Raw genomic sequence first — 26097 nt, forward strand, 5'->3', positions numbered from 1 at the left:
ATGGAATGAATGATTAGCCAAATGCTTTATTTTAAAAACAGAGAGAGGATATAGCTGGGTATAAATGAGAGGAAGGACATATTTAAGGATCATGAAATTGCCTGTCTCTAATGTGCAGTCAGGAATCAAGTTTTCAGAGCTAAGAGAACCAGACCAAACCACTGTCCCATGTAAAAAGAAAACTGGGTGTAACCTTAGTGATGAAAGGGGATTTATCTTTATAATTTGTCCAGGGAATCTCATAATGAAACCGAGGAAGGAAAAACTGGGCCAGCTTCCAGGACTAAGAATGAGTGGAGAAAAGTTATGATGGATATGTCTAAAGGAATGCAGTACCTTAAAGTAATGAGAAGAAAAAAAAAAGAAACCATAGGAAAGATGAAATTGCATTGCTTCTGATATTGAAATAATCATATTATTGTTATTTACTTCTCATTCAGAAGTAAATAATAAGTAATAGTAATTATTATTCAGAAGTAAATAATAAATAATAGTAATGATTATTTCAGTATTAGAACTGAAGTTTCATAAAAATTTGCAGTTTATAAATTTCCTTTATGTACAAGGCACATGTGACTTATCCTTTTAAGAGACCTGAAAGGAAGGCATAGAATGTATTATTAAACCACTTTCCAGATGAAGAGAATAAAAGGAATTTAATAAATTCTCAAGGATTATACAAGGTTATTAAACTATTAAACTCGAATGAAAGCACTGAATTCTTGAGATAATGTTTCTTGGCTACATATTCTACAGAAATAGATAAAATAAGATGCATGAAGAACGAATCTCAGCTGTTATCACAGTGACTTGGGAGGCTGAGACAGGAGGATCACAAATTCAAGGTCAGTCTCAGTAACTTAGTGAGGACATAAGCAAAGTAACCAAACTCTGTCTAAAAAAAAAAAATTAAAAGGCTGGGAATGTTGCTCAGTGGATAAGCACCCCTGGTTTCAATCCTCAATACCCCCCAAAAAAGAAAGATTGACTCTCAATAGGAATGAAGAGTTGAACATTTACAAAAATAAGTGGTTAGCAAAACATACAACCACCAAAAAATCAAGGAACTTGAGAATAGCTACAGTGAACATTCGCGCTGTTGATGGGTTTCCCTTCTCAGACCTCCAACTTACAGAACTCGACAGAGCTGGGTATAGAAGCAAAACACTCTCAAAAGTGTTTTTCAATGAGTATGTTTGGCAGGCAGGTGAGGACAACTCTCATCTATGGATAAGAAGTGGCAATCCTTGACCCTTGACTGGTGGTAGCTATGGATAACTGGTAAATGCTCAACTATTTCTGCTCTGAGGATTAAGGTTTTTGTTGTTTTGTTTGCTTTTTCAGTTAAGAAACAAGTAGTCTTGCCCACTTTTTTTTTTCAATTTTTGATATAGTCCTATAAGAAAATGGGAAAGGAAAGGGCACAAAGATTTTGCTAAGAAAATCTTGCAACCTGTAACCAGGATATCAGACCTTTTCAAGTTTGGGCAGTTATCTCTTTGTGGAATAGCAAAAGCTGAATTAGCTGCTTCAAACTAAAATTAAATAAAGCCAAGGAAAAGAACTGGAAAAGTGCAGAAGACTGGTAGGAAGAGGTAAAGCTATGCAGGGGGTTGGGGGGAGCCTGGTACCCTAGGAAAGGCAACAATTATTCATTATAAAGTATCACTGACTGTGATACAGCCTGGTCAAGGAAGTAGGTGAACCCTGCTTGACCTCCAGAGCCTACTGTTTTACTTGGCTTAGAGGCAACCAAAATTAGGAAGACTTGCTGAGCTCCAACTTCTTTTATAAAGACAGAAATAACAGTTTCTGGTACATACTTATAAAAAAATTGATGAGCCAGGCACAGTGACACACATCTTTAATCACAGCTGCTCAGGAGGCTGAGGCAGAAGGATTGGAAGTTCAGAGCCAGCCTCAGCAACTTAGTGAGGCTCTAAGCAACTTGGTGAGACCTCACGAAACTTAGCAAGATCCTGTCTCAAAATAAAAAATAAAAAACCTGCACATGTGACTCAGTGATCAAGTGCTATTAGGTCCAATCCCTGGTGCCAAAAATAAATAGAAAATATTGATGATATTTCTGGTATTAGTTACCAGGTAACAGGGTACCCAGGAACTAAGTCTACTGGTAGCTATTTAAAATTTTGAATGAGTTAAGTTGCAAGTGAGGTTAAGTCTCTGTGATCACTGGATCCCTAAAGCAAAACTTGAGCCCCAACAGAATAAGCTCCTAAAGCAAGAGAACTTGGCCCTGGTGGGTCCTCCTGGTCATTTCTCTTGTGAATCCTGAACAAGAAGTACCTTTCTCAGATAAGGTCCACAGATTGGTTGACCAAGGAACTTATGCCACTGTAGCCCCTGCTGTCCACTCTGTCCAGCAAAAATATGTCCCATGCCCCTGACTAAATAGAGTATGCTGCTTGCAGTTTAAAGTTAGAAATATTATTGTGATTATGCAGGATTTTTTTTGTTATATATTGGCAGTAGGCAAAAAATTTATGATTTAATCCTGAATTATATAACCATGAGGTATTCATTTCAAAACTCAGTTCAGAAGAATGACAGGTGACCCAGAGATCTTAACTTTTGAGTTTAATGTAGACCTAATTTTTTAATCTCCTATCTGGGAGAGGGTGAGTTCTAAAGCAATGGTATTAGGTTAAGAAAGGAAGTTCTCAGGGGAAACCAAGTAAAACAGCAGATATATGTTCATTTTTTTTGCCCAGTACCCTTGCACCTCTTTCTGAGAATAGCCCTCCCTCCTTTGCACTACATATGGCTCTAGAGGGTTTTTCTAGAGGTCCTAGAGCATTTACCCCAACTCATGAATGGGCCTTGTGAATGGGAATGGGCCCAGGCTTGCTCTGTGTCCTGGTCATGGCCACCTGCTCAGGAAGGGGATGTGACTAATTAGAAACCAGCAATTTGTTTGGGTGAGACAGAGAAAAGCTCTCTTTACATTAAAACAGGAGGTAAAGAAATCAAGTAGATTAGAGCTCAGCTACTTCCTGGTCCAGGCTGCCTTGCAATGATGCTTTATGGTGAGGGAATTAATGCCTGTAGGCAAAGTGAGGAGGAAGATGCAGAACCACCAGAGAAATCCTTTTTATCGTAATTGTGGCCACAGCCAAGTCAGCATTGAGGAGGCCCAAACCACCCTGAAAACAGGGCTGCTCTGTGTGTCAACTAGGATATTTTGTTACAAATGCTTCATGAATTATAAAGCACTGCACAAATGTTAACAAAATTAAAGAGTTTCAGGGAAACCTTAAAGGATTAAATTAAAGTAAAAAACTCATGGCAAAGTTTGCCTTAAAATAGAACATGTGAATATCAGTGGTAAATCACTGGGGAGTTCAATCCCCAGAACCCTGCCCCCACTAAAAATAGAACACATGAAAAGGAAAACTCTAGTTCCTTGCTTCTCAGAGTATAATCCCAGAACAGGAGAAATGACATCACCTGTGAGTTAGAAATGTAGAACTGAGTTCAAATCTTCAATTAACAATGTGCCCCAGGTGATTTTTTTTTTAATTTTTTATTGTGGGTTGTTCAAAACATTACAAATTTCTTGACATATCATATTCCACACTTTGATTCAAGTGGGTTATGAACTCCCACCTTCACCCCATACACAGATTGCAGAATCACATCAGTTACACATCCATTGATTTACAAATTGCCATACTAGTGTCTGTTGTGCTCCCCTGCCTTTCCCATCCTCCACCCTCCCCCCTCCCCACCTCTCCCCTCCCCTCCCCTCCTCTCTCTCTACCCCCTCCACTGTATAACCCTGAGGGTCTCCTTCCATTACCGCGCAATTTCCCTTCTCTCTCCCTTTCCCTCCCACCTCTCATCCCTGTTAAATGTTAATCTTCTTCTCCTGCCCAGGTGATTTTTATGCACATTGGCCTTTGGGGAGAACTGCTCTATAAAGCATGGTATTTTTCCTGTTTGTAATAGAAGGATGCTATTCTGAAGGGATTTCAGCTGCATTTTAGAGTAAGTGGTAAGGTAAAGAGAAAAGAAAACATATGAAATTTAATATTTAAATTAGAAGGAATAGCTGGGCATGGTGGCGCCTGTAATCTCATGGGCTCAAGAGACTGAGGCAAAAGGATCACAAGTTCAAAGTCAGCCTCAGGAACTTAGCAAAGCCCTAAGCAGTGAGATGCTGTCACAAAATTTAAAAAAGACTGGGGATAAGGCCCAATGGTTGAGCGCCACTGGGTTTAATCCTTGTACCAAAATAATAATAATAATAATAGACGGAATGAAGAATTAAGAGATATTTGTTTTTATATGAAGCCTACAAGACTAAATGTAGTTGTAAAAGAGAGCCTGCATGTCAAATAAATAAATAAATACATAAATGAGTGATTGTTACACTAGTTCAAAGGAAAGAATATGTAGCCAGTGGTGTTTTTAAAGAAGGGGTTTCAGATGGTATCCAAAGGGTATATGCCCATAATGATAGGTCAAATCAATGTAGAAAATAAGCTTAAAAACATGAAAATGAATAAATTATTTAAAAATTTTTGAATATCAGAAAAATACTAAGGGGTTTTATCTTAAAAGGAAAATTGGAAATTTTTATTATTAAATATGGATGGGGCAGGGAATTAGCAAGGATAGTGGAATGTGATGGACATCATTACCCAAAGTACATGTATGAAGACATGAATTGGTGTGAATATACTTTATATACAACCATAAATATGAAAAATGAATGCTGTATATAAGTAATAAGAATTGCAATGCATTCATGGATTACAAAAATACAGCGAGAACATTATGACCATTTCTGATTAAAAAAAAAAAAAGTGAAGTTCATGGTACTCAGAAATATTCTGACAACAGAAATATTTTTTAAATAGCAGAATGCCAGGTGACCTTAAAAGGAAATGAGAAAACATACTGTGGCATGGGGAAACATTGAATAACAAAAGCTTTAAAAATATAAAAAACATGAAATATCCATGATTGTTATCAATGAACATATAAGTTACACTACTTGCATAATGAATAGAAAGTCAGATAAAACCTAAAACAACTTAAGTGATGTCAAGGCTGTGTGGATACCACTGAATTCTGCATGGTGATCCATGGGACCTGCTATAAGCAAAAGCCTATTAAAGTCACTGAGTCAGAGAATGCTGAGGAAGTCTAGAAAGCATACTAGAGGTTTCTGAGTCCAGTCCTCATATTTTAATGATAAAGACAGAAATAAAGTGACGTAACTAACATCCCTGAAAATTCTGATGACTCCAGCCAGATGTTTTCATTCCAAGACAATGGCTTCTTAAATAGGGCCTCAACGGTATGACTCAAGCTAAAGTGAGTCCTAACTTAGGTTTCCAGCGTTGGGTAAGGAGAGAAAGTGTTTAAGTAGTCCATAAGGATCTCAATGATGGTAGTGCAAAAGTTAATGGAACAATGAGGAAAGGGAAATAGAGAGACATTACTAGTGTGTTCAGCAGAAAGAGAGAAGGTAAGAAAAGAAATTGGGAAATAAAATTTAAAAAAAAAGAAGGTAAAATCAACCCATGAGGAAATTGAAGTCATTAGAAACAGATCAAGTCTTATCAAGTAATCTCCAGTGCCCAAATTCTTCTATTCTGAAATAGCAAAAATGTAGAACATCTAAATGTATAAAGTCCAGAGTGGAAAGGAAAGTAGATCTCAATATAAAAGAAAGGAAAGTGAAACAGATAAAAGAGAAACATTAAAATTTTGAAGATAATTTGTGTTTTCTTTTTTTTCCCTTAATCTGGTATTTTGATTTTTAAGTAACTTGAAAGGAATGACTATAAAAATTTGGTTTTGGTGGTGGTAGTAAGAAATTAATTTTAATATGTATAACATCTATATAATGCAGGTATAAGGTTTTTAAGTTCATGACAATAAAAAGATGAGTGTACTGTCCTGGGTTAAACAATTATATTAAGATTTAAGTCAATACTGAATGTCTTTGATGCCAAATTGTACATATTTGCAAGTGTTTCTGAAACTGGGATTCATTTTTCATTGTTCATACTTATATGTTGTGTGTCACTTTTTTTTTTTTTTTGGCCTGAAAATGTTGTCATTTTACTGATGCATTCACTTAGGTCCTATGGCATTTCCAAACCAAGGAACTGAAGAATACACATCTATTAAAGATGAGACCATGCACTGAGATAGGGGAGAACCTGGGAGCCCCAGAACCTACCCTGGCTCTGGCATCGACAAGGGCACCATTTCTCAGGAGGCATCGGACCACTTCCACCTGCCCTGCCCGGGCTGCCATGTGCAGTGCCGTCTCCCCACGCTGCCAGGAAACAAAAATCGTCCAATCATAAATAAACCCTCTGCTGATGATGGTAAAGAATAAAGAGTCCCTTTTTACGAAATTCAGCAATACATCCAAGGATTTAAGAAATCTACGAAGAGGCATAGTTATTGAGTTTGGAAAAAATATAGTTTTTTGTGTCTTCTCCATCTTCATAAGGATAAAGCAAATATTTTATTTATTTGTTTTTCAGTCTTTGACAAACTAGTGAACTTACCCACACATCCAGGATACCTTAAGGTTTAACTTCACAATCAAGCTGCCATAACTTATACTGGTTTGGAGATAAAGTTATTTTTCATCCTACAAATCTAAAATCTGTCATGGATCCCATGTCAATCAGCCACTTCAAATACAAAAGACGCAGTAACAGGGGGAAAAAAATCATGTAACTTATACCATGCATATTTATTTTCAAATTTCAAACTTAACTTTTGAATAATAATACTCTATTATTTGATATCTCATTTGTCTTTGTATTATGAGATTAGATAACAACGCTTCATACAAGAAGTCTGATTTATCTTGGAGGTGTCCTATTTACATGAATTATAGGCAGTGATCTGAGCAAGCTCCTGAGAGAGGAGCAAAACAGCTGTTCACAGGGTCAACTGTGGAAGTCGGCAGCACCGGGCACCACATCAGTGCTCAAGTATGACACACCAGTGCTCAAGTATCTGACACACTCATTGGGAGATGGGAAGCATGAGGGTTAGATGTAAGAGGATCTGTTCACTGGGAAGCCTGTTATTTCTGAAGAGGGCAGAATTTCCTTCAATCAAATCATGTTACAGTGAGAACAAGATAGTGGAATAAAAATTATTCTATGTCGATTTGCCATGATGTTTCTAGAACATAAGGCTGATTCCAACCAACTAAAGCAAATCATTCCAAATACAGTGAATGGATCTTAAATCTGGCTATGGTAATTGAATATTTCTGACAAACTCCTGTGATTAATGTCTTCTGATGCTTTGCACAACAAACCTTTAAATCTAGAGGGTTTCAGGTATGTGGCTCACAGTTCATTCCCACTCTTCTGAGACCCATTCCTTTTGAAGTTATGAGAAATTCCTGTCAAATGATTTAATTGTGAATGCATTAAACTGAATGTCTGCTCTAATTTTCTCTTCTTTGTTGATGACTCACTTATCTCTAGTAATTATCTGATAGCAAACCGTGACTTTTGTAAAGTAAATCTATCTGGAATATGTTATTTTATAAAGTGATGTATCACTGGAGTAGCAATAGTTGTCTTCAGAATTTAAACATATGGCAATTTTTTTTCCTTTTTGGACAACCATGATTTCTAACTTGTTTTCTATAACATATAAAACTTGTGTCTCAATAGATGAAGCTGATTCTAACTGCTTTTAAAAAAAAAAAAGAACAAATCTTCATTTCTAGATCTGATAAAAGGTTAGCGATCTTATTAGTTTTGGTAAAAACAAAGGCAAGAACAAATTATTTCTTGATAAGAGGTTAAGTCAAAGAGGCCCCAGGAGTTCCTACTCAATGGTGAATTTACATGTTTATTTTACAAGCCAAGCTTTATCAATAGGAGTTGTCAAAATCTAAAAATGTTTTCAGTACTAGTCTTAATATTTTGAAAAGCTTTACTTTATACATAAAATAAGTTATTTTTATGATTTTTACACATATGAAATTGATGAGTTAGATATGAACCTAAAGTATTAAACTTCATATTTAAAGAAAAGTTACATATGTATGTAGACCTGGTCCTTCCACATTAAAAAGTGGCCTTTAATTCTTGTTTAGTAACTCTGGACCAACTGGCATTTATTATAAATTGCCCTTGCCCTTTATTATTTACTTTTTACCATTGTTTCTGCATAGGTATAAATAAGAAAATAAAAGGAAGTATATACTGTTTACCTCAATAATTTCAATTTCTCGATTGTTAGCCTGTTTTCATTATCGTAAGCTAATTAACTTTAAGAATTGGGGGGAAATTTTTTAAACATAATGCAAAGTGTGAACTTCACCATGACTTATAGGAAGAAGAGATGCTTTTTTAATAACCTGAATGATTGTACTCTCACTAGTCCTAAAACTGCTTGCTTTTCTACTTCTGTGGTTGTCAATGAATACATCGGCTTATGAGTGTACTGTAACTGGTAGGGCAGTTTTCAAGGGTTCATTATAAGCTTCCTGCAGGGAAGCTTTTCAGGGAAAATATCTGCACTTGATTGAGTTACTGGTACACTTTACATTGGAGTGAATTTTCAGACAAAAACAAGACCAGCAAGAGAATGGATATGCTCAAGTCCAAAGCAGGTACTAGGTTTCATGCTCCTCTTCTCAGTTGTTAAAAATCGACTGCAGACAGCTACATGGACTTCCACTTTGGCTGCATCAAGTTGGAAAGCATCAAAGCACAACAGACAGCATTGCATTCAAAAATGCAACATGATTTCAGGCAGCACACAGAGGCTCCAAGGGTGGGGTACTTTGGGGTCAGGAAATGACCAACTCTAACACAGCAAGCAGGCAATCAGTGTTCACACGGCTTCTTAATCAACTTGCAAAGAGTTCTGGATTGAGTAGCTATATCCTCATATTCACAGGCATCCTACCATTAGAGAAAGTTAAATTCCTCTAAATGTAGGAGTACCAGGTTTAGCAAATAAAAATACAGATGGCCAGTTAAATTTTAATTCCAGACAAACAATGAATAATTATTTTAGTATGTTTCAACTATTGCATAGGCCATATTTATACTAAAAAAATCACTGTTTATCTAAAATTTAAATTTAATGGGGAATCTTGTATTTTATCTTGCAACTCTAACTACAGATGTATACTTCCTAAAGAACACATCTTCTAAAAGTCAATGAACAAACAAAACCAACTAGGAATCCTGTTGAGAAGAGGATTAGATTGGCAGGTGCTTCTCAAGAATTTGTTTTTAGGGGGCTGGAGGGGAAGAGAATGTAGTGGACAAATGAACAGAACAAAATGAAGAACTTTAGAAAGACTAATTGAGAGTTATGTTTAATAGATTTATGTTTAATTGCCAGATTTGGGAGTCTTTAAGAGATGAAACATTTTTATTGTTTCAATTAGTGTTTTATTTATTTTTATTGAAAAATCTACATGTCTTCTATATAATTTCCCTTCTCCCATCCCTAGGGGAGCACATTGGAAGGAAATAGCCATCAAAGATTTGGAATTGGTCAGTTAAGAAGCAAAGCAAGAATGGTCACAGAATCCCACAACCATTTTGTATGGATTATTCTCGAAGATTTTACAAAAAATCTCCCCTAAAAAAGATTAATTTAGGGGACTTCAATCAAACAACCCCATGGAATATAATTGCATGTGTTATTATTGTAATATGATAGCGAGTTAACATGTTATCATTATTACTCCTGTGAATTTTTGAGTATTGAATTCAAATAATGAAAGTCGGGGGTGGGGGCGGGAAGAATAGGAGAATATACACAGTATTTTTTTTTTTTAAGTTACTGGCCTGTATGTAAACCTGCTCAAGTCAAAATTTTTTTTGATCATATCTTAATAAAGAATAAAATATGCCTTCTTTTAGAGTTCTTAAAGTGACTAGAAATTAAACTCAAGTTGGCACATTATAAAATTACATCTGCTTAACAGTTAACAATTAGCATATAATAGTGTAAACTTAGGACCAAAAATCAATAATTAGGAAAACAAAAATACAGACTTTAATAGTTTTATGCATCAACTCTTGGATAATATAGAGTATTAAATAATATTTAAAATCAAATAAGTTTAGTTCCACAATGGATTTTGCCTAGGCATCAAAAACTTTAGCAAAGAAGCAATGTTTAAAACAGTAATGTGAGGGGAGATTAAAAAAAAAGCAAAATTGGAAATTTCTGTTTCACAACTTATATGAAAGGAGCTACTAAAAATCAGCAACAATAGTTAGACAAATGCTTCTGTAAACATGATTCTTTTTTACTAACGTGACCAACATGTATTGAGGGATAGTAATTTCTTTTGCAAATGTTTTTAAAAATCCCAATACTCCAGTGGCCACTCTTGAGCTTCTGATACATGATGGCACATGTGTAAAACAGTGCCCTTGCTCAGGGGAAATTTGAATTAGATGGTTTTCCATGATATAATAGTCAGAGTTTAAAGGGGGCAGAACCCACGAAAGTGAGAGAAATATAAAGAACTCAGAAGTAAAAAAAATCCTAATTTAGATTAGATAGAAGGATCCTGGGATAACCAGTATTTCCTGACAGAAGGAAAGTTGTCTGGAGATCAAAGTTCATTTTGGGAGAGTGTAACTATTTCAAGTAAGACAGGTCTCCACTCCAGCAGAGGAAATTAAATCAAAATTTAAAAATCAAAGGAAGGTTAGGAAATGGAAAATCCATGTCATTGAAAAGAAGAAGAAGTTGTTATCAAGGAAAAAAAAATCCCTATTTAACCCCTGGTTTATCTCTAGTTAATCTTTTGATAAGACTGATTATGGAACTGATTTGATATTTTATTGAAAAATATCTGGAATATAATTCACTCAAGCAACTAGGATGACCCCAGAAGTTTTGTTGTTTTTTTTCCCAACAATCATCTATTCACTCTCAGAGGAGTGTTTTAAATGTAGTTTGAGTAAATGCATGTTATGTGCATGTTCAATCCATCTACTCTGGGTAGCTCAAGCTGTCTCACTTCAAAAAAAAAACTCCCATTTCATTGTTGAGCCCATTTCTTACCTATCGAGGTTCTTTTCGGGGATGTTCCAGCAATTATTTCACAGTATGTTATTATGAGGGCCCTTCTCAAAGCTAGGTTGCTGGCTCTGATGATATACACGCAAACACACCTACATACACCCACACTCTCAGCTCCTCTTTCTTTGTCCCTGCGGTTATTCTGACCCAAGCCATACTCACAATGTTAGTGACATCTGGAGAGGCTCCGTTCTGCAGCAGAAGGAGGACAATGTTCAAGTGGCCCATGAAGGCAGCCACATGTATTGGTGTGAGGCCAGACTGCGAAACAAAGCAACAGCAGTTTTACTCCTCTGCACCGGTGGGGCTTTGGGGCTTCTTCAGATAAATACAACTTGGTGAAGAGGACAGAAGATGGGTGAGAGGAAGGGTAAGGAGTAAGAGAAGGAATGTTTCGTGATGAGCTGAAACATTTTTCTACCTCTGTTATAGCTTGGATTGAAGCCCCATATTTCACCAGCAGTTCCATGACTTTGATGCGGTTTTTCTTGCAGGCAATGTGCAGTGGAGTAAAACCATTCTGTGCAAAAGACAATCAAGTTAGTTGAAAACATGCAGAAACGATTCTCACACAACTCCATGCTGGCACATTGCAGGCAATAATGTTACATCGTCACAAAATGTCACCATTTCTTCAAACTTTGTAGGTGTCTGAATTTGGAAAGAAAAGGGGTGGTGTGTGTTCCTATGGGCACTGAATTTTGCTTCCTTGTGTCGTTGGGTCTGTTCTTAATTCTGTTTGTGTGCTTACAAAGCAAACAAAAAGAGAAAGAAAAATACACAGGCCTACTCTTCAGAGAAGGAAAAATAGAGGGGCAATTATATTTTAGATATTCTTGGATGAAATGACTTGAAGATGCCTTGAAAATAAGAATGTGTTTTCATGATGAAGGGCCATTCTCAGAGCATAAGAATTGCTTATCTTTTTTTGAAAATCTTTGACAACTGCCTTTAAAATAATATTTCAGCTCTGCTATCCTTTTCTTTAGAGAAGTGTTTCAAATTACCAGAAATTATTATTTATGTTATAAATTTATATCCTGAGGTTGTTTTTCTATTGAAAATATTTATCACATATATGCCAATCAGACACATTTCATTTCATAAAGAAATGACTAAGTTCCTGAATATTTTCAAGAAAAAGGGAGAATTTCTGGGATCATTGCAAGCAGATACCTCTGAGAGGCAAGGGAAGGTGGGAAGATGATTATGAGGTACTTTGTAACTTTGCAAACTAGGTGAATGTCCAGGAACTGGAGAAATTGTGTGAATTTTTAATTAATCCCAAGGTTAAACATTATGTTATATTTGTCATCTTTTTATTTGAACAATGATCCTTTATTGAGTTATATCTATTCTGCCAGTTAACAGTTTTACATGTCCCAATGGGTAATGATCATCTATGGACATTTTTATATATTAGCAGTTCTCAGGAAAACACATGGTTTTATTTAAGCTAATGACTTCTTATCCTTCACAGTGGAGTGATAAACATAATTAGTTCATTGAGTCATTTCACCTATTTATAGACTGTATAACAAGCCAGATATAAATAGCCACATGAACATGTAGCACTTAAAATATATCTGCAATTATTAGATTGTGGCATTTTATAAGCTTATAGAGCTCTATTCAATTAAAAATTAATACTTCATTTCCCTATGAAAACATGAATACCATCACCTAATTGTACCTTTGGGGGTATATTTATTTTCTATGTAATTATTAATAAATTGATTCCAATGGAAAATTTCAAATAAAAATAATAATTCATATTCAATGATATAAATGATTTTTCTCAACTTACATACTAATTAGAGAGGAATCTGCACTGACATAAATCATTTAAACGTGTGGAAAAAAAAGGATTTGCTTTTAGTTTGAGAATTAGGATACAAGTTGCATGAATTAGTACATGCCTAAAACTTCCAATGACTACTGTTAGAATGTAAGTGAAGCAAGGAAGATTTATTTAATATTAGATCTTGGGAGACACAGAAGCTAATCTAAGGACTGCCTCTTGCAGTTTTCTCTTGAGCAATTCTTGGAATGGTTTCTATAAAATGCTTCCCAAAGAGACAGTACACCAGGCATCACTTTTCTATTAACCTATGGTTGGGTAATCAGGTCAAAAAGGAAAATCTGCATGTGAACTTTCACAGGCTTTTATTTTATACTATCCTATGTATTACATACAGTCATCACTTTCTTTTTCTCAAAAGAGATTAATAAAGTTCAACACACCTGTATTCTGACTCTATTTAATATCTAGAGATATCTAGAACTTTCCTTTTTTTTCTTTTCTATTTTCCATTTAATATAACTTATTACTCCAGAACTTTGTATCTATCTGTTTGCAATTCACTCATCTCAGGAATGTTACCTGGGTGTTCTCTTAAATCTATCCTTGCTTACCATCATTTAACAGCAAACTATGAAGGCATGAAGTCGGCAGGCAACTTGTGGGAGGTGACAAACTGACAAACTCGCAGTACTAATTATATATCTGTAACTATATAACTGCTGGTGTAGGCACCACTGGTCAATCAATGTGGATTTTGTCTCAATCTGTATTCGGTAAATGTGGATTGGGCCAGGTTTACCAGGGCTCTGGCGTTGGGGTTGGCTCTCTTGTCCAGAAGGAGTTTGGTTACACGGTAGTGGCCACAGTGTGCAGCAACGTGGAGGGCCGTCAGGTAGTCGAGAGTAACATCATCTACAGGTGCTTTGTGCTGTAGCAAATGCTTCACACATTCCACATGGTCCCCCTGTGCAGCCATGTGAAGTGGAGACAGCCCATTCTGTATGTTAAAACAAAGCAGAACTATGTTTACCATTTCAAAAATGACTTTAAGTTTGTGAAACACAGCAGAGTCAATCCTTGATCTCTAACATAAGTGATAGGGGGGAAAATAATATTGATTTGATGTCTGCATAAATAACAGATTATGTTCAATGGAAAGGAAAGTATAATTGTACTACTCTTAGGTAAAACACATATTAACATGCTTTTCATGAGTAATATATATGGCAATAATATATGTGGCAATGCAGCCTGATTTTATAATTATTAGGGCAGTATTAAATCTATAAAAATAAGTGATAGCTGATGTTTAAATTATTTGCATCCAGTTCCATACACAACAGTCGACATTCAATTAATCTCTCTGCCAGCACTTCATTTGTTATAGAGGGGGAGGTAAGTGAAGGAGGAACAAGTGGATGCTTCATGGAGGTAAAGAAACTGATCAACTCTTGGTTTTACGCTGCTCTGAAATTCCGTGATTCCATTTTCCAATAATATTATGAGTCTTATTTGGGGCTTGAACCCTAGAGGAACATGAAGCCAATGTGGACCATGTGTACTGACTTCACAATTTTGAATTTGAGGATCTGAATTTGTCATCATCTATACTGCCCTAAGCAACTTTAACCTTAATTCTTGTCTATCTTTCCCACCAGCAGAAATATAAGATAGCAGTGCTACGCACTGTTAATTACCAATCTAAGTAAGACTCTCCTTTTTTTGAAAACACTAAATAAATAAACTGTATATGTAATATACATGTGTATATGAAATACATGCAAAACCAGGAAGTAAACTAGATTTAAGCAATATTTGCCCATTCAAGAGACTGTACCATTCATTTTTCTTATTAACCAACTCTAATATAGTCACTAGAAAAATGATTGTTGATGAAGTAACCACACTTTGGTAATAATTACATTCAAGAAAGTAAAAATTGTGTCTGGATAAGATACCAGAAGAGACCCACACTCCAATATTCTCAATAAGGAGGACAATTTCAACAGTGAGAAATGACTAAAAATAAATGAATTAAAGTCCTGATTACCATAGTTACTGGGTGATAGAGTTCAGGTGACTTAAAAATAATATTTTTATTGTTTCTAAAATAATCTTTATCCAAAATTATTGCTTCTATATGTAGAAAGCCATTAATGAACAGAGAAAAGAGAAGCACATTAATAAGAATTTAACCATGCATTAGAGAAAAAGATAATGTCTAAGTGAAGGACAAATACAAGTCTTATTATTTGGACTGCAGTTTTAGATATTTCTCCAAAATTTTATTATTCTTTGATGCTACTTTATTCACTTGAGATATGTAGAAAATAAAATATTCACCATTATAATCCTTTATTTTACTTTAGTTTATTGAGAACCTACTCAAGCCCCTATTCAAGTACTGGATATACACACAGACAGGGATGCTCATCTTCATCAAGGTTAACTTCTAGGTTGGAGATAGATATATAATTCAAAAACAATGAAAATTGAAATTAAAATATTTCACATGTTGAATCATCATTGCATCAGGGAAATCCAAAGCAGAAAATGGCCAAGAGAGTTTGTGGGTGTGAATGAAACAGTGTTAGGGTGGCCATAAATGGCCTTACTGAGAAGGTGAGTTTCGACAAGATGAAGATAAGAGAGCTGGTGTTATTGATTTGGGGAAAGAGCATATGAGGCAGAATAAAAATAAGTGAAACATGCTGTTTTGGGACCACAGCTGGCATGGTAGATCAATAGGCAGCAAAGAAAAGAATCATGTAGCTTACATGATTTAGGAGGGAGAGGAATTCAGAGAGGTCAGAAACCTTGCATGTCAGAACAGGGAATTCGACTTTATTCAGATGAGATTCTGCTGAAAGAATTAGGGCAACAAGATTGCAGTGATCCTTGTATTAAGAATACCATTGTCTAGTTTGTAAATTAAAAAAAAAAAAAGAATAGACTGGGCTAGAGGGAAAAGAAGGGAGGTCAAATTGGGGCCTCTTGCAACCATCCACGTGGGATGGTGACTAGTAGTAGAGTAGTAGTGAGATTGTTGAGAAGCTCCTGGCTTAATGACACATTTTAAAGGAGAAAGCTATAGTGTTTAGGGACTGAATGTGGAGAGTAAGAGAGGGTTCCAGCATGATGTGAGGCATTTGGCCTAAGAAACTGGAAGAAAGGGATGGCTATGAATTGAGATAAGAGACACTATAGGAGGATATGTTTAGGAGTGGGGAAAATACCAGGAGTTCAGTTTTGAACTTACTAAATTTGAGATGCCCAGTTGATAGTCTTGGTGACTTGACATCAACATATGGAATTTTAGATATATACACTTGTGTCTCATCAGCATGAAGATGCTATCTAAAGATGGAACTATATGAGAGTTCATAGGGAGTGAGTACAGATAAACAGAGGAAAGACACAAAGACTGAGCTCCAAAAGTTCTAACGTTCAGAGACCTGAGAGTTGAGGAGGAACTCATTAAAGAGCTTAAGAAGTGAAAGCCAGAAAAACAGAAGGAAATCCAGAAGAATGTAATTTCTTAGAAGGCAAATAAGGAAGGTGTTTTGAGAAAGGAGTAGTAAGAAGTTGTGTTAGATGATAGTAACAGAAGAGAACATAGACCGTGTGGGTTCTGATTGAGAACTGAGGGCATAAGATGAAGAGAGACAAGGGAAGCTATGACTGAATGGCCCACCAGAATAAGAAAATTTGGGCAAGTGGGTTCTGGATAAAGTGAGCTGAAATATAAAAGGGGATGGTTTGAAGTTGGGAAGGCTAGAAACAGAAATAATAGAAGGTTTACAGTTATTGCACCAAGAGGCCAGGTAGAAGAATCATCTATTGCTCTTATCAAGATCATTAAAATCACCAAGAATTTGAAATGCATTGTGGTAAAGATTCATTTTGCTGAGAGCTAGAAATTTGAAAGACTGGGGGGAGGGGAGTTGTTTCAAGGAGGAATCATGGGTGATGCAAAACTGAGAGCTTTCATGGAGGAGGTGGGGAAAGCAGTCTGGTACCTCCCAGGTTGGAGGTATCATCTCACTCTGACCTGATTACTTCATCTTCTCCATGTTCCTAATCCTGCACATAGCTCTACTCTTTGTAATTATCTCCTTGTCTATCTTTCCCACCAAAATTTGAACATCTTAAAGATGTAAATTGTGTATTATTCATCTTAATAGTCCTGTGGTGTGCAGAACACTGCTTGGCACACTGTATTATCTCAATATTATAGTTGGATGCATGCTTGAGTGAATGAATATAATCATGTCATGAACAGTTTATGTTGGATCCTTACATCTGAATATCACTTGATTTTACAGAAGGCCATTAAAATAACCCCTTCTTGGTTATCCAGGGTCTTCATTAATGATATGACAGTTATGGGAAAACATCATAGACAAGATTTTTTGATTTGTGGAATAAAATATCTGCATATCCTAAATTTGATATACGTTTTTGTTGGTTATAAAATGATCAGTCCAAAATTTTATTTCCAATTAAATTTCAACCAAATTTTTCATAATTATCTCTGCATTATCCATCCCCAAATTTTGCATTTTAAAATATATTTTTATAATACTTGCAGTATCAACATGATAATGCAATTAATTAATTCAGATAATTTATTTCTTTTTTTATTTCTGATTTCAATCCACCTTTCCATGGCTGGTTAGACACATCTTTAAAGACTTGATTCTCTCTTTCTCTCTCTGTCTACACACACACACACAAAAAAATTAATATTTTAAATAATTTGTTAAATCTATTGCTCTTATAAAGGTCATTAAAACTACCAAGAATTCAAAATGAATTGTGATAAAGATTCAGTTAACTGAGAGCTAGAACTTTGAAAGACTGAGGGGGAGTTGTTTCAAGGAGGAATTGTGGGTGATTCAAAACCAAGAGCTTTTATGGAGGAAAAGGGAGGGCGATCTGGTACCTCCTAGATTAGAAGTATCATCTCACTTCAACCTGATTACTTCATCTTCTCCAATACAATATAAATATTTAGATGTATATTTAAATGAGTAATTTAGTTTGTTCTGAATGATTTTAACTAAATAGTCAATTGAAATATAGTATAAGTTGAAAAATATTTGCTTGTGTCAGCTGCTTTAGTTTTTTAATTGAACCAAGTACAAGCATCAGTTGATATCAATCCTGTTTGAGGGTGGGAGGTGGGGAAGAAATGAGGAAAAACATAAGAAGTGTACTTGGTCTAAATTGGTGTTATAGTTAATGATCCAAAAGTTGTAGCATATCCCATTATATAATTCTGGATGATTAACATCAATCTGTTTCATGATATTTTCTGATAACCCAAAGTAAGGCTAGATAATGGGGAACTACACCACAATAAAGCTTTTAAACTACATTTGATAATTAAAATCTCCAACAAACCAACTAACCATGTGGTTCTTATTTATATAGAAAAGAATTTAGTTCATGTTTAAGCATATTAACAAAATGAGACAAAAATACTAGAAATATTATGCCATAAGAATAATATGCTTGTTGATTGGTTCTTTGTAGGTGGCCAATCTTAATTTATGTTTTCTGTATCACCACTCCTAATCCAAATGTAATCAACCAACACCATTAAGTAATTGTTTTACTAGTATTGCCTAAAAGATAAAAATTAGATATGCAAAAGATCCATCTTCTATTGCTACTTGTGTTCCTTTAAAAGATATTTATATATGTTTTTATGATTATCTCAGAGTGTCAAAAATTTAGACTCAGAGAATATAAAATATATTCTAATTTTTATATGATACTCTTATTTATGTATAATTATATTCTAGTTTTCACCTGTAGTAAAACTAGCAAAATATAGGAAGAACCTGGAGGTACACACTTAATACAACTTAATTGCACGGATATGCTCATTTTATTAACTTTAAATTGATTGGATTTATATTTCTTATTTTGAGTATACATGTATTGAGTAACTAGAAAATGCTTAACTGATTCTTTAACTTCAAAAAGAAAATAAATTTCTACAAAGTGACACAAAGGGTATCCTGCCTGGATCCCTTCTCACCCATAATGACCCACCTTCGTCCTTGCCAGCAAGGGAGCACCTCGTTCCAACAGAAGTTCCACCACTTGGTCGTGCCCACTTCGCGCAGCACAGTGAAGTGGTGTCAACCCATCCTGCCAAAAGAATTAAAGAATTAGGGCTGAGTTCACTTTTTTCTTTTCTTTTTAAACGGAGACTACATTTATTGTTTAAGAAGCCCTCTCTTGGTGCTTCTTAAAGTAACAGAACTGCAAATAGTTATAAGAGGGAAAAAGAGATGAGTGAAAGAGAAAACAAGATGGAAAGGGTATTTCACAAAGAGAAATAGAAAACCAAAGACAAAACAAGCAGGAGGAGGGCAGGAGAAATCCTATGTGTGGGGTTTCACTGGAACAAAACCGACTTCTGGCCAAGTGTTTGCTTTGTCATGGAGAAATAACACATTTTGCATTTGTTGAACTTGAAAACCCTGCTCACCTGGAATCACAACTCAGGAAGACATCAAGTTATACTCTTTTCATTTTGGTTATCCTAACAAAACTTTCACCTGATAATTCTTACAATTTGTCCATATATATCCTACTACTTTAATAAATTTTCCTAAATTGCAACCAGATGCTTGTGAATCGGAAGGGAAGGTTTGTTATGTTTGTCTTTGTCAGATTCTTCCAAGGATTTCCAACATATCTTACATAATTACACGATTATTTACATCATTACATAAATATTTAAATAATTATTTCCCAAAGATAAAATTTATTAATAATAGAATTAAAACTATGTCAAATCCAATGTGATACAACCATATATTATTTATAAAATTTTCTGACGTGAAAACTTTCGAGGTAGGTTCTGATTCCAGAACAATTCTCAAATGTACTGTCTCTGTTTTATTTTCCTCCAGAAGCGTGGCAAGGCCAAAAGGCAGGGTATGTAGGAAATATGAGGTAAAATACAAGGCAAAAGCATTGTAAGGAACAAAGAGCAAGAAGTGAGAGAGAAAATGGAATCCTGAATGTATAATTAACCCACTAAGAAAAAAAAATAGAGATTATCCCTTGAAAGAGATGGAGAAGGCAAGTAGCAATCAGAAAGAACCAAGTACAGGAGAAAGTAAGAGTATTTCCAAGGCTTCAGTTCTGAGGCTCCAGAAGGATCCAATTCATCCAGCACTGTGACAGGCTATCTTTTTTGTCTCTTCTTCCAAGACCACCTTTCCAGGTTATGCTTTACTCTTAATAAAAATAATTCCTCTGAGTTACAACATTTCATTCTGATATAATATTCTGGGATTTCCATGCTGGATATTTTTCATTTGACCCTCCAGATCCACGCTCTGCTGCATCCTGACTGACTCTAGGCTGCATCAGTGGGCTACCCTGCCCTCTGGCATCTGCCAGGCCAATGGGAAAGGCAGCAAGACATGGATGGGGCTCTCCAAGGGATCTCCCAAATCTGGCTGTGTGCCTTTACCAGATGCTGGAAGCCACCCGTGAATGAACCCAGTGGGCATGAAAGCCACTGGATGGGAAAGTCTGGTATCTGGCAATTCCCAGCTGCACTCCCAGCCTCACTCCTGCTGGTTTGATACCACCCATTACATATTATATCCGACCTAGTTCTGTCAGGTTCTGCACTACACTGGAGATGGGGTGACCTGCTGCAGCCACATGGCCACACAGCCTCTCAGAGACGGGTGTGGCTTGCCAAGATGCCAATAAACCTGTTGACTGCAAGACACCATGAAGCAAGACTCCACCCACTGAAACCTTATCCCTGCCTTTGATGTACTCTCCCTTATATAAAGGATCAGAGCCATTTTCTAGTGATTCAGTTCCAGCTCCTATAAGAACCTATCAGGAATTCCGCTTGCCCTTTCAAACTTAATTTCTGGTTTTGTCTCTTATTTCTTTACTAATTATTTCAAACTTTCCTTTTCTCAGGTAGCTCATCACCTTCTGAGCAGGAAACTATGTTAGCAGGGCACCCAGCACCCCACCATAACCAAAGGTTAAACTCCTGCCAAAGCAGCTTTTTCACATGTGTCTCTCCTTCATGGTCTGGGGGCCTCTTCTACTTCTCTTCTTTCAGGTCTGTGGTGACTAGCTTCTAGAGTCTACACTATTCTTTGTGCCCTCCCTACAGACTACCCATGACATTATAAATAGACCCTTTAATAAACTCTAATCAAATGATCAGTTTGAATGTGCCATCTGTTGTTGGCTAGGACCTTGTCTGGTATTTAAATGTATTTAGCTCGTATGAAGACACTGAATAACTAAAAGATTTTGCAACTTGGGGTACAGGAGAACTCGCATGACAAGATTTCCTTTCCAGAAAAAAGTACTTACCATAGGTGGGATTCCACATTTTTTTTTAATGAATTTACCAGATAGGAGTCTATAAAGGAAACTGTGCTGGCAAAATGATTATGCTTTTGTGTCTTGATAACAGTACCCTGCTGAAACTACAGAGCAACAGTTGCTATAAAAGCTATACAATAACTGGATATAGTATGACTGCTCACATTCCTGGTGGATGCTGCAATTGATATCTTGAGTTTGAGGAATTCCATGTAGTAAGTGGAGCATCCAGTGCAATGAGTCACAGAGACCTGGGGAAAATCTCAGATCAGATGCCTGGGGCACCTCTCCTTAAGACTCAGCTTCATCACATATAAAACTGGGATGATTTTTCCTGCCCTGTTTAACTTACAGCATTGTATGGAAGATAAGGTAGAGGATGGTGCCTTACATCACTTTTAGAAAATGTGGAATGTTGTTTTCTGTGAATTCCATGGAACGGTCATTGTGTAATCATGTTGAAACCTCAACATGATTGTTATCCCAGGATAACAATGGGAACATCATGGAGAACACTAAGATGCCTGGAAGAACATTAAGGAACAATATGGATTAGATTAGTTCTAAATCTTATGTTTAATGATGCAATGTGGCTGTTCTTATAAAAGACGAGTGAATGATGATCTCAAATTCAAGTTGCCCAACATGCTCAATCCGAATAGAACTTGAATCTTTTCTACAAAGTACAGTATTGAGTTAATGCTGAAAAAAATCTTGCCCTAGTTTTGTATTGATATTTTTACTTAAATTTTTAATCCTGAATTTGAAAATTATGCTTTCGTCTCCCTCTCCAAAGTCCCTTTCCTGTTGTTCCTTTTTTTTTTTTTTTTCACTAGGTTCATTCCACATGGATGTGCTACCACCATGATGTGGATAACTCTGACAGGAGACGATCAATCCACATTGCTGGGTTACCTATCTAGTTGGTAACTCAGCACTAGCTTTTTACAGCCATTTCTTTCTTATCTTTTCCTTTTCTCCCTGTCTGCATAGGTCACTGTAGCAATAGCTCTTAAAGTCCTTTTATTATAATAAAATGTTAATAACTAAGCTGTGCATCCGGGTCATATGACTTAACTAGGTTGAAACTCATTTTTCCCTTCTGGTAATCTCATTTTTCAAATGAATACCTGTTAATTTCAGCATATTTTCTTACCAAGAAAAAAATTATGTGCTTCACAAGTTGTTAGGAAGATGAAATAAGATGATATTCGTAGAGGGCTTAGTAGGGTGCCTAGAACATCATGTGCCTGTGACAATTGGTGGCCATTATTGTTATCATTTTAATAGTAGCAAGGGCGATCCCTCTTTCTGATATGATTTTTTTTGTTCATTATCCTTTAATTTTTTATACTTTCATTGTTTTCATTGAAATCCATAATTCAATATTTTAAACATAATCTTCACATGGGGCCTCTCCACATCTAAATAATAAATAAGTTAAAAAACAACAAAAAAGAATAATGCCCTTAATAAAGCCTGAATTAACAAGTTCATTTTAACTATTTCTAAAATTTATGTTTCAATATTAAAATGAGGATTTTTAGACACTACCAAAGGGATCTGGTTAAAATTTCTCTGAATTACATAGTAGAACCTTGTCAGTGATGAGAATGTCATCAAGATGCAAATGTGATATATAAAATTTCAGAGTATTCATGGTCAATTTGATTGCTAGAGGAAACTGAGAACTCTGTGACAAAAATGAGAAAGTGATATAATCTTAAATTTCATGTATAGAAATTTTATTATATAATCTAAAATGAAAGTAGGAATAAATTAAATATTTTTATTTAAAACTACATTTTCAAAGGACAAAAGAAAAAGCAAACTACTATTTTATTTTTTAAAATTTTTATTTTACTTATTTATTTTGCAGTACTGGGAATTAAACCGAGGGCCTTGTGCATGCTAAGCAAGCATTCTACCATGGAGCTGCACCCCTGGACCTTACAGTCCATTATTTTAGTAATCAAATAGTATATCTCTGGAATTGTCCTCAATTCCAGACCATAGTCTTGCTTCCACTATTTACCTCCTATTTGAGTTTGTCTTTGATAACAGGGATATTGGTCTTCTAGCTTTAGCCAGAATGAAAATAATTTAACAGTACTTTTAATATCCTACCACTTAGAGTAGAGTAAGTATTTGAACTTAAGGGGGAAACATTTTGGTACTATTCCATATTGTGCCCAATACTGTACTATTCCATATTGTGCACAATCTTGGCATGTGCTGAAGCCAACTAGCTCACACTGAGCAGAGAGAGCTAATTTCTGTATATCTCTTCCCAATTCTGCATTTAGAGATACCATATTGGTAGCTAAATTGACCATGGTGGAGCTATTTATACCAAAAAAAAAAAAAAAAAAAAAACCAGGAAACACTGCAAATCAAGATTTTTGTTTTCCTTTTGCTTTTCTGAGAACCTGTGATTAAAACTTTTAACAACACACTGCTAACCTCGTCTCTTGGGTATTGGGAACTTTGCATCTCTATGAATACAGAGATCTAGTCTATTTTGTTAACTTGTATCTTCTGGGTTCACAGTACCAGGAATTCAATAACTATGTTTTGAAAGAATGAAAGAATAGAATGTCCTCACAATCCACACAATCAGAAAATCTTTCTTTTTAAAACCCTGAAAGTAATTTATTTGCTATATCTAACTATGCCAAGTAAAAAATGATCCAAATATTCCATTCCCAGTGCCTCCTAACACAGTGGATTTTTAACTGGCAAAAATGAATAAAATGAGGGTAATCAGGTAAATGGCAGATCTAGCATAAGAATCCATTTCTCTTCATTTCTTAGTCCTCTTTATGTAAGTACTAAGAATTGTCTGTTTGAAGTTAAGCTTTTTAATTGTACGGAATGTAGATGAGCTACATAAATTGGAGCATCTTTTAAAGAGCTAAATAAATATTGTGGTAATCAATGATAATAAAATCAAACTGCCTGAATAATGAATGAATACTGCAGAAAAGCATTAATAAAAGGAATGTACAATCTTAGCACATTGGCCAAGGTAACAAATTTTTGCATTTGCAAAGTGCTCTTCCTCTAGGTAATCTCAAGTGTCTCATAGGGAAAAAAAAAAGAATAAGGGAGAAACAGTGTTGATGGTTATGTTAGTAATATAGCATTGTGTTAGGAATGTTAGTAATGGTGATAGTAATAGAGGAATATGCAGAAACTCTTTTGCTTTAAATATAAAGAGCAAGGGTGTAAAGCATGCAGCTCTGGGAGTTCCAAATTGTATGTGCCCACAGCATAGCAAGGGAAGTGACATGCCTACAAGGCAAAGGGTAGAACCACATGAAACACTGAGGCAAAGACACTGGACACCACAACAGAGCTTCTGACAGATAAAACAAACTACTCCAGAATTCCCATGTAATTTGACACAGCCACCTTGAACCAAATGTCCTGGAGAAATGAGATTTAGAAAGCAATATTCTGCAAGAGTATCCAACACCAGAATTTGTAGTCCACGATGGGCGTACATTCTGGAGACTTAAAGATGGTGAGATTTATTTAAAAATATTTTCTTGCCTCAAGATGTGCAAGGGTACTAGATGTAATCCTTATTGCTTGGACTGAGAACATGAAGTTCCAGAATTATCAAAATAAAGAGAAATATTACAAGGGACATGGTTTTTTTTGTTTTATTTTTTCTTTTCTTTTCTTTCTTTCTTTCTTTTCTTTTCTTTTTTTTTTTTTTTTTGATACCAGGGATTGAATCTAGGAGCACTTAACCACGGAGCCACATTCTCAGTCCTATTTTGTGTTTTATTTACAGACTAGGTCTCACTGATTTGCTGAGGCTGGCTTTGAACTCGCAATCCTCCTGCCTTAGCCTCCTGAGCTGCTGGGATTACAGATGTGCGCCACCATGCCCGGCACAAATTATACATTCTATCCATTAACTTCTATAGCTTTTTTAATATGACATATTTCAAAATTTTCATATTATAGGAATATTTAAAGTTTTTTGTTAAAGTCAATGGTTAACCTAATCTACTTCAATAAACCTAATATTAACCCACTAGATTATATTAAGCAAATAATGTCAGCAATATTATTAAAAAAATTACAAGTAGCTAAGTCTTTTACCCACTCCACATTTTTAAAGAAGGCAAATAAACAGCTAAGAATTAATTCTCATACAACCTTATGAGGTAGAAAGTAGCATTAGCTTAAATTCAGAGAAGATTAGTACATTAATTAGTACATTAGAAAATGATGGAAGTAGAGACTGAAATTAATCAGTGTCTTTTTCAGAATCTGTCCTAGTAACAATTGTACTCTACTTCTCATCATATTATCTGATTTATTGGGAATACATTAAAAACACAGAATGACATTTTACTCAAGTTTGAAATTAATGAAGGATAGCATATCCATCAAGATGATATTCAAGTAAATGTACAAAATAAATGTGGTTTTTTTTTTGTTATTGTTTTGGGGTTTTGTCTGTTTGTTTTTGTCCTGGAGATTGGACAACTGTATTTTTTTAATAAGCATAATAGCAAATCTCCTGTTCAGATTAGTCTAACAAAGTCACTTAAGAAAAATGACTTAAGGGGATGGGGTTGTGGTTCGGTGGTAGAGCACTTGCCTAGCACTGAGTTTGATCCTCAGAACTACATATAAATAAATAAAATAAAGGTCCATTGACAACTAAAAAAAAAAAAAGAAAAAAGAAAAATGACTTAGGAATTGATGTTAGAAACAAGATTTTCAGCATGTATTAAAATATTTTATGTAAAAGTCACATTCTCATAGCCCAATATTTTCTAACAAATTTGGGTTCTTAT

At 35.4% G+C, this 26097-nt stretch overlaps 1 protein-coding gene across 14 annotated transcripts in view; it reads right to left on the reverse strand.

Annotated features, from left to right (window-relative positions):
- The window catches only part of Ank2 (ankyrin 2), a 234482-nt gene that overhangs the window by 103853 nt on the left and 104532 nt on the right, over nucleotides 1–26097 (reverse strand). For 12 of the 14 annotated variants that reach the window (XM_058583755.1, XM_058583754.1, XM_046458781.2 and 9 more), the window contains 5 exons: nucleotides 18950–19048; nucleotides 13686–13883; nucleotides 11504–11602; nucleotides 11245–11343; nucleotides 6218–6316 (listed from right to left, as the gene is read on the reverse strand). In XM_058583755.1, the coding sequence (XP_058439738.1) occupies nucleotides 6218–6316; nucleotides 11245–11343; nucleotides 11504–11602; nucleotides 13686–13883; nucleotides 18950–19048 (594 nt within the window). The remainder of the gene's footprint in view (nucleotides 1–6217; nucleotides 6317–11244; nucleotides 11344–11503; nucleotides 11603–13685; nucleotides 13884–18949; nucleotides 19049–26097) is intronic. The other 2 variants (XM_046458787.2, XM_046458789.2) reach the window with 1 other exon arrangement.

The sequence above is a fragment of the Marmota monax genome, unplaced genomic scaffold (assembly GCF_021218885.2).
Source record: "Marmota monax isolate L192 unplaced genomic scaffold, Marmota_monax_Labrador192_F-V1.1 WCK01_AAM20220418_F8-fsc00002, whole genome shotgun sequence".
Lineage (NCBI taxonomy): Eukaryota > Metazoa > Chordata > Mammalia > Rodentia > Sciuridae > Marmota > Marmota monax.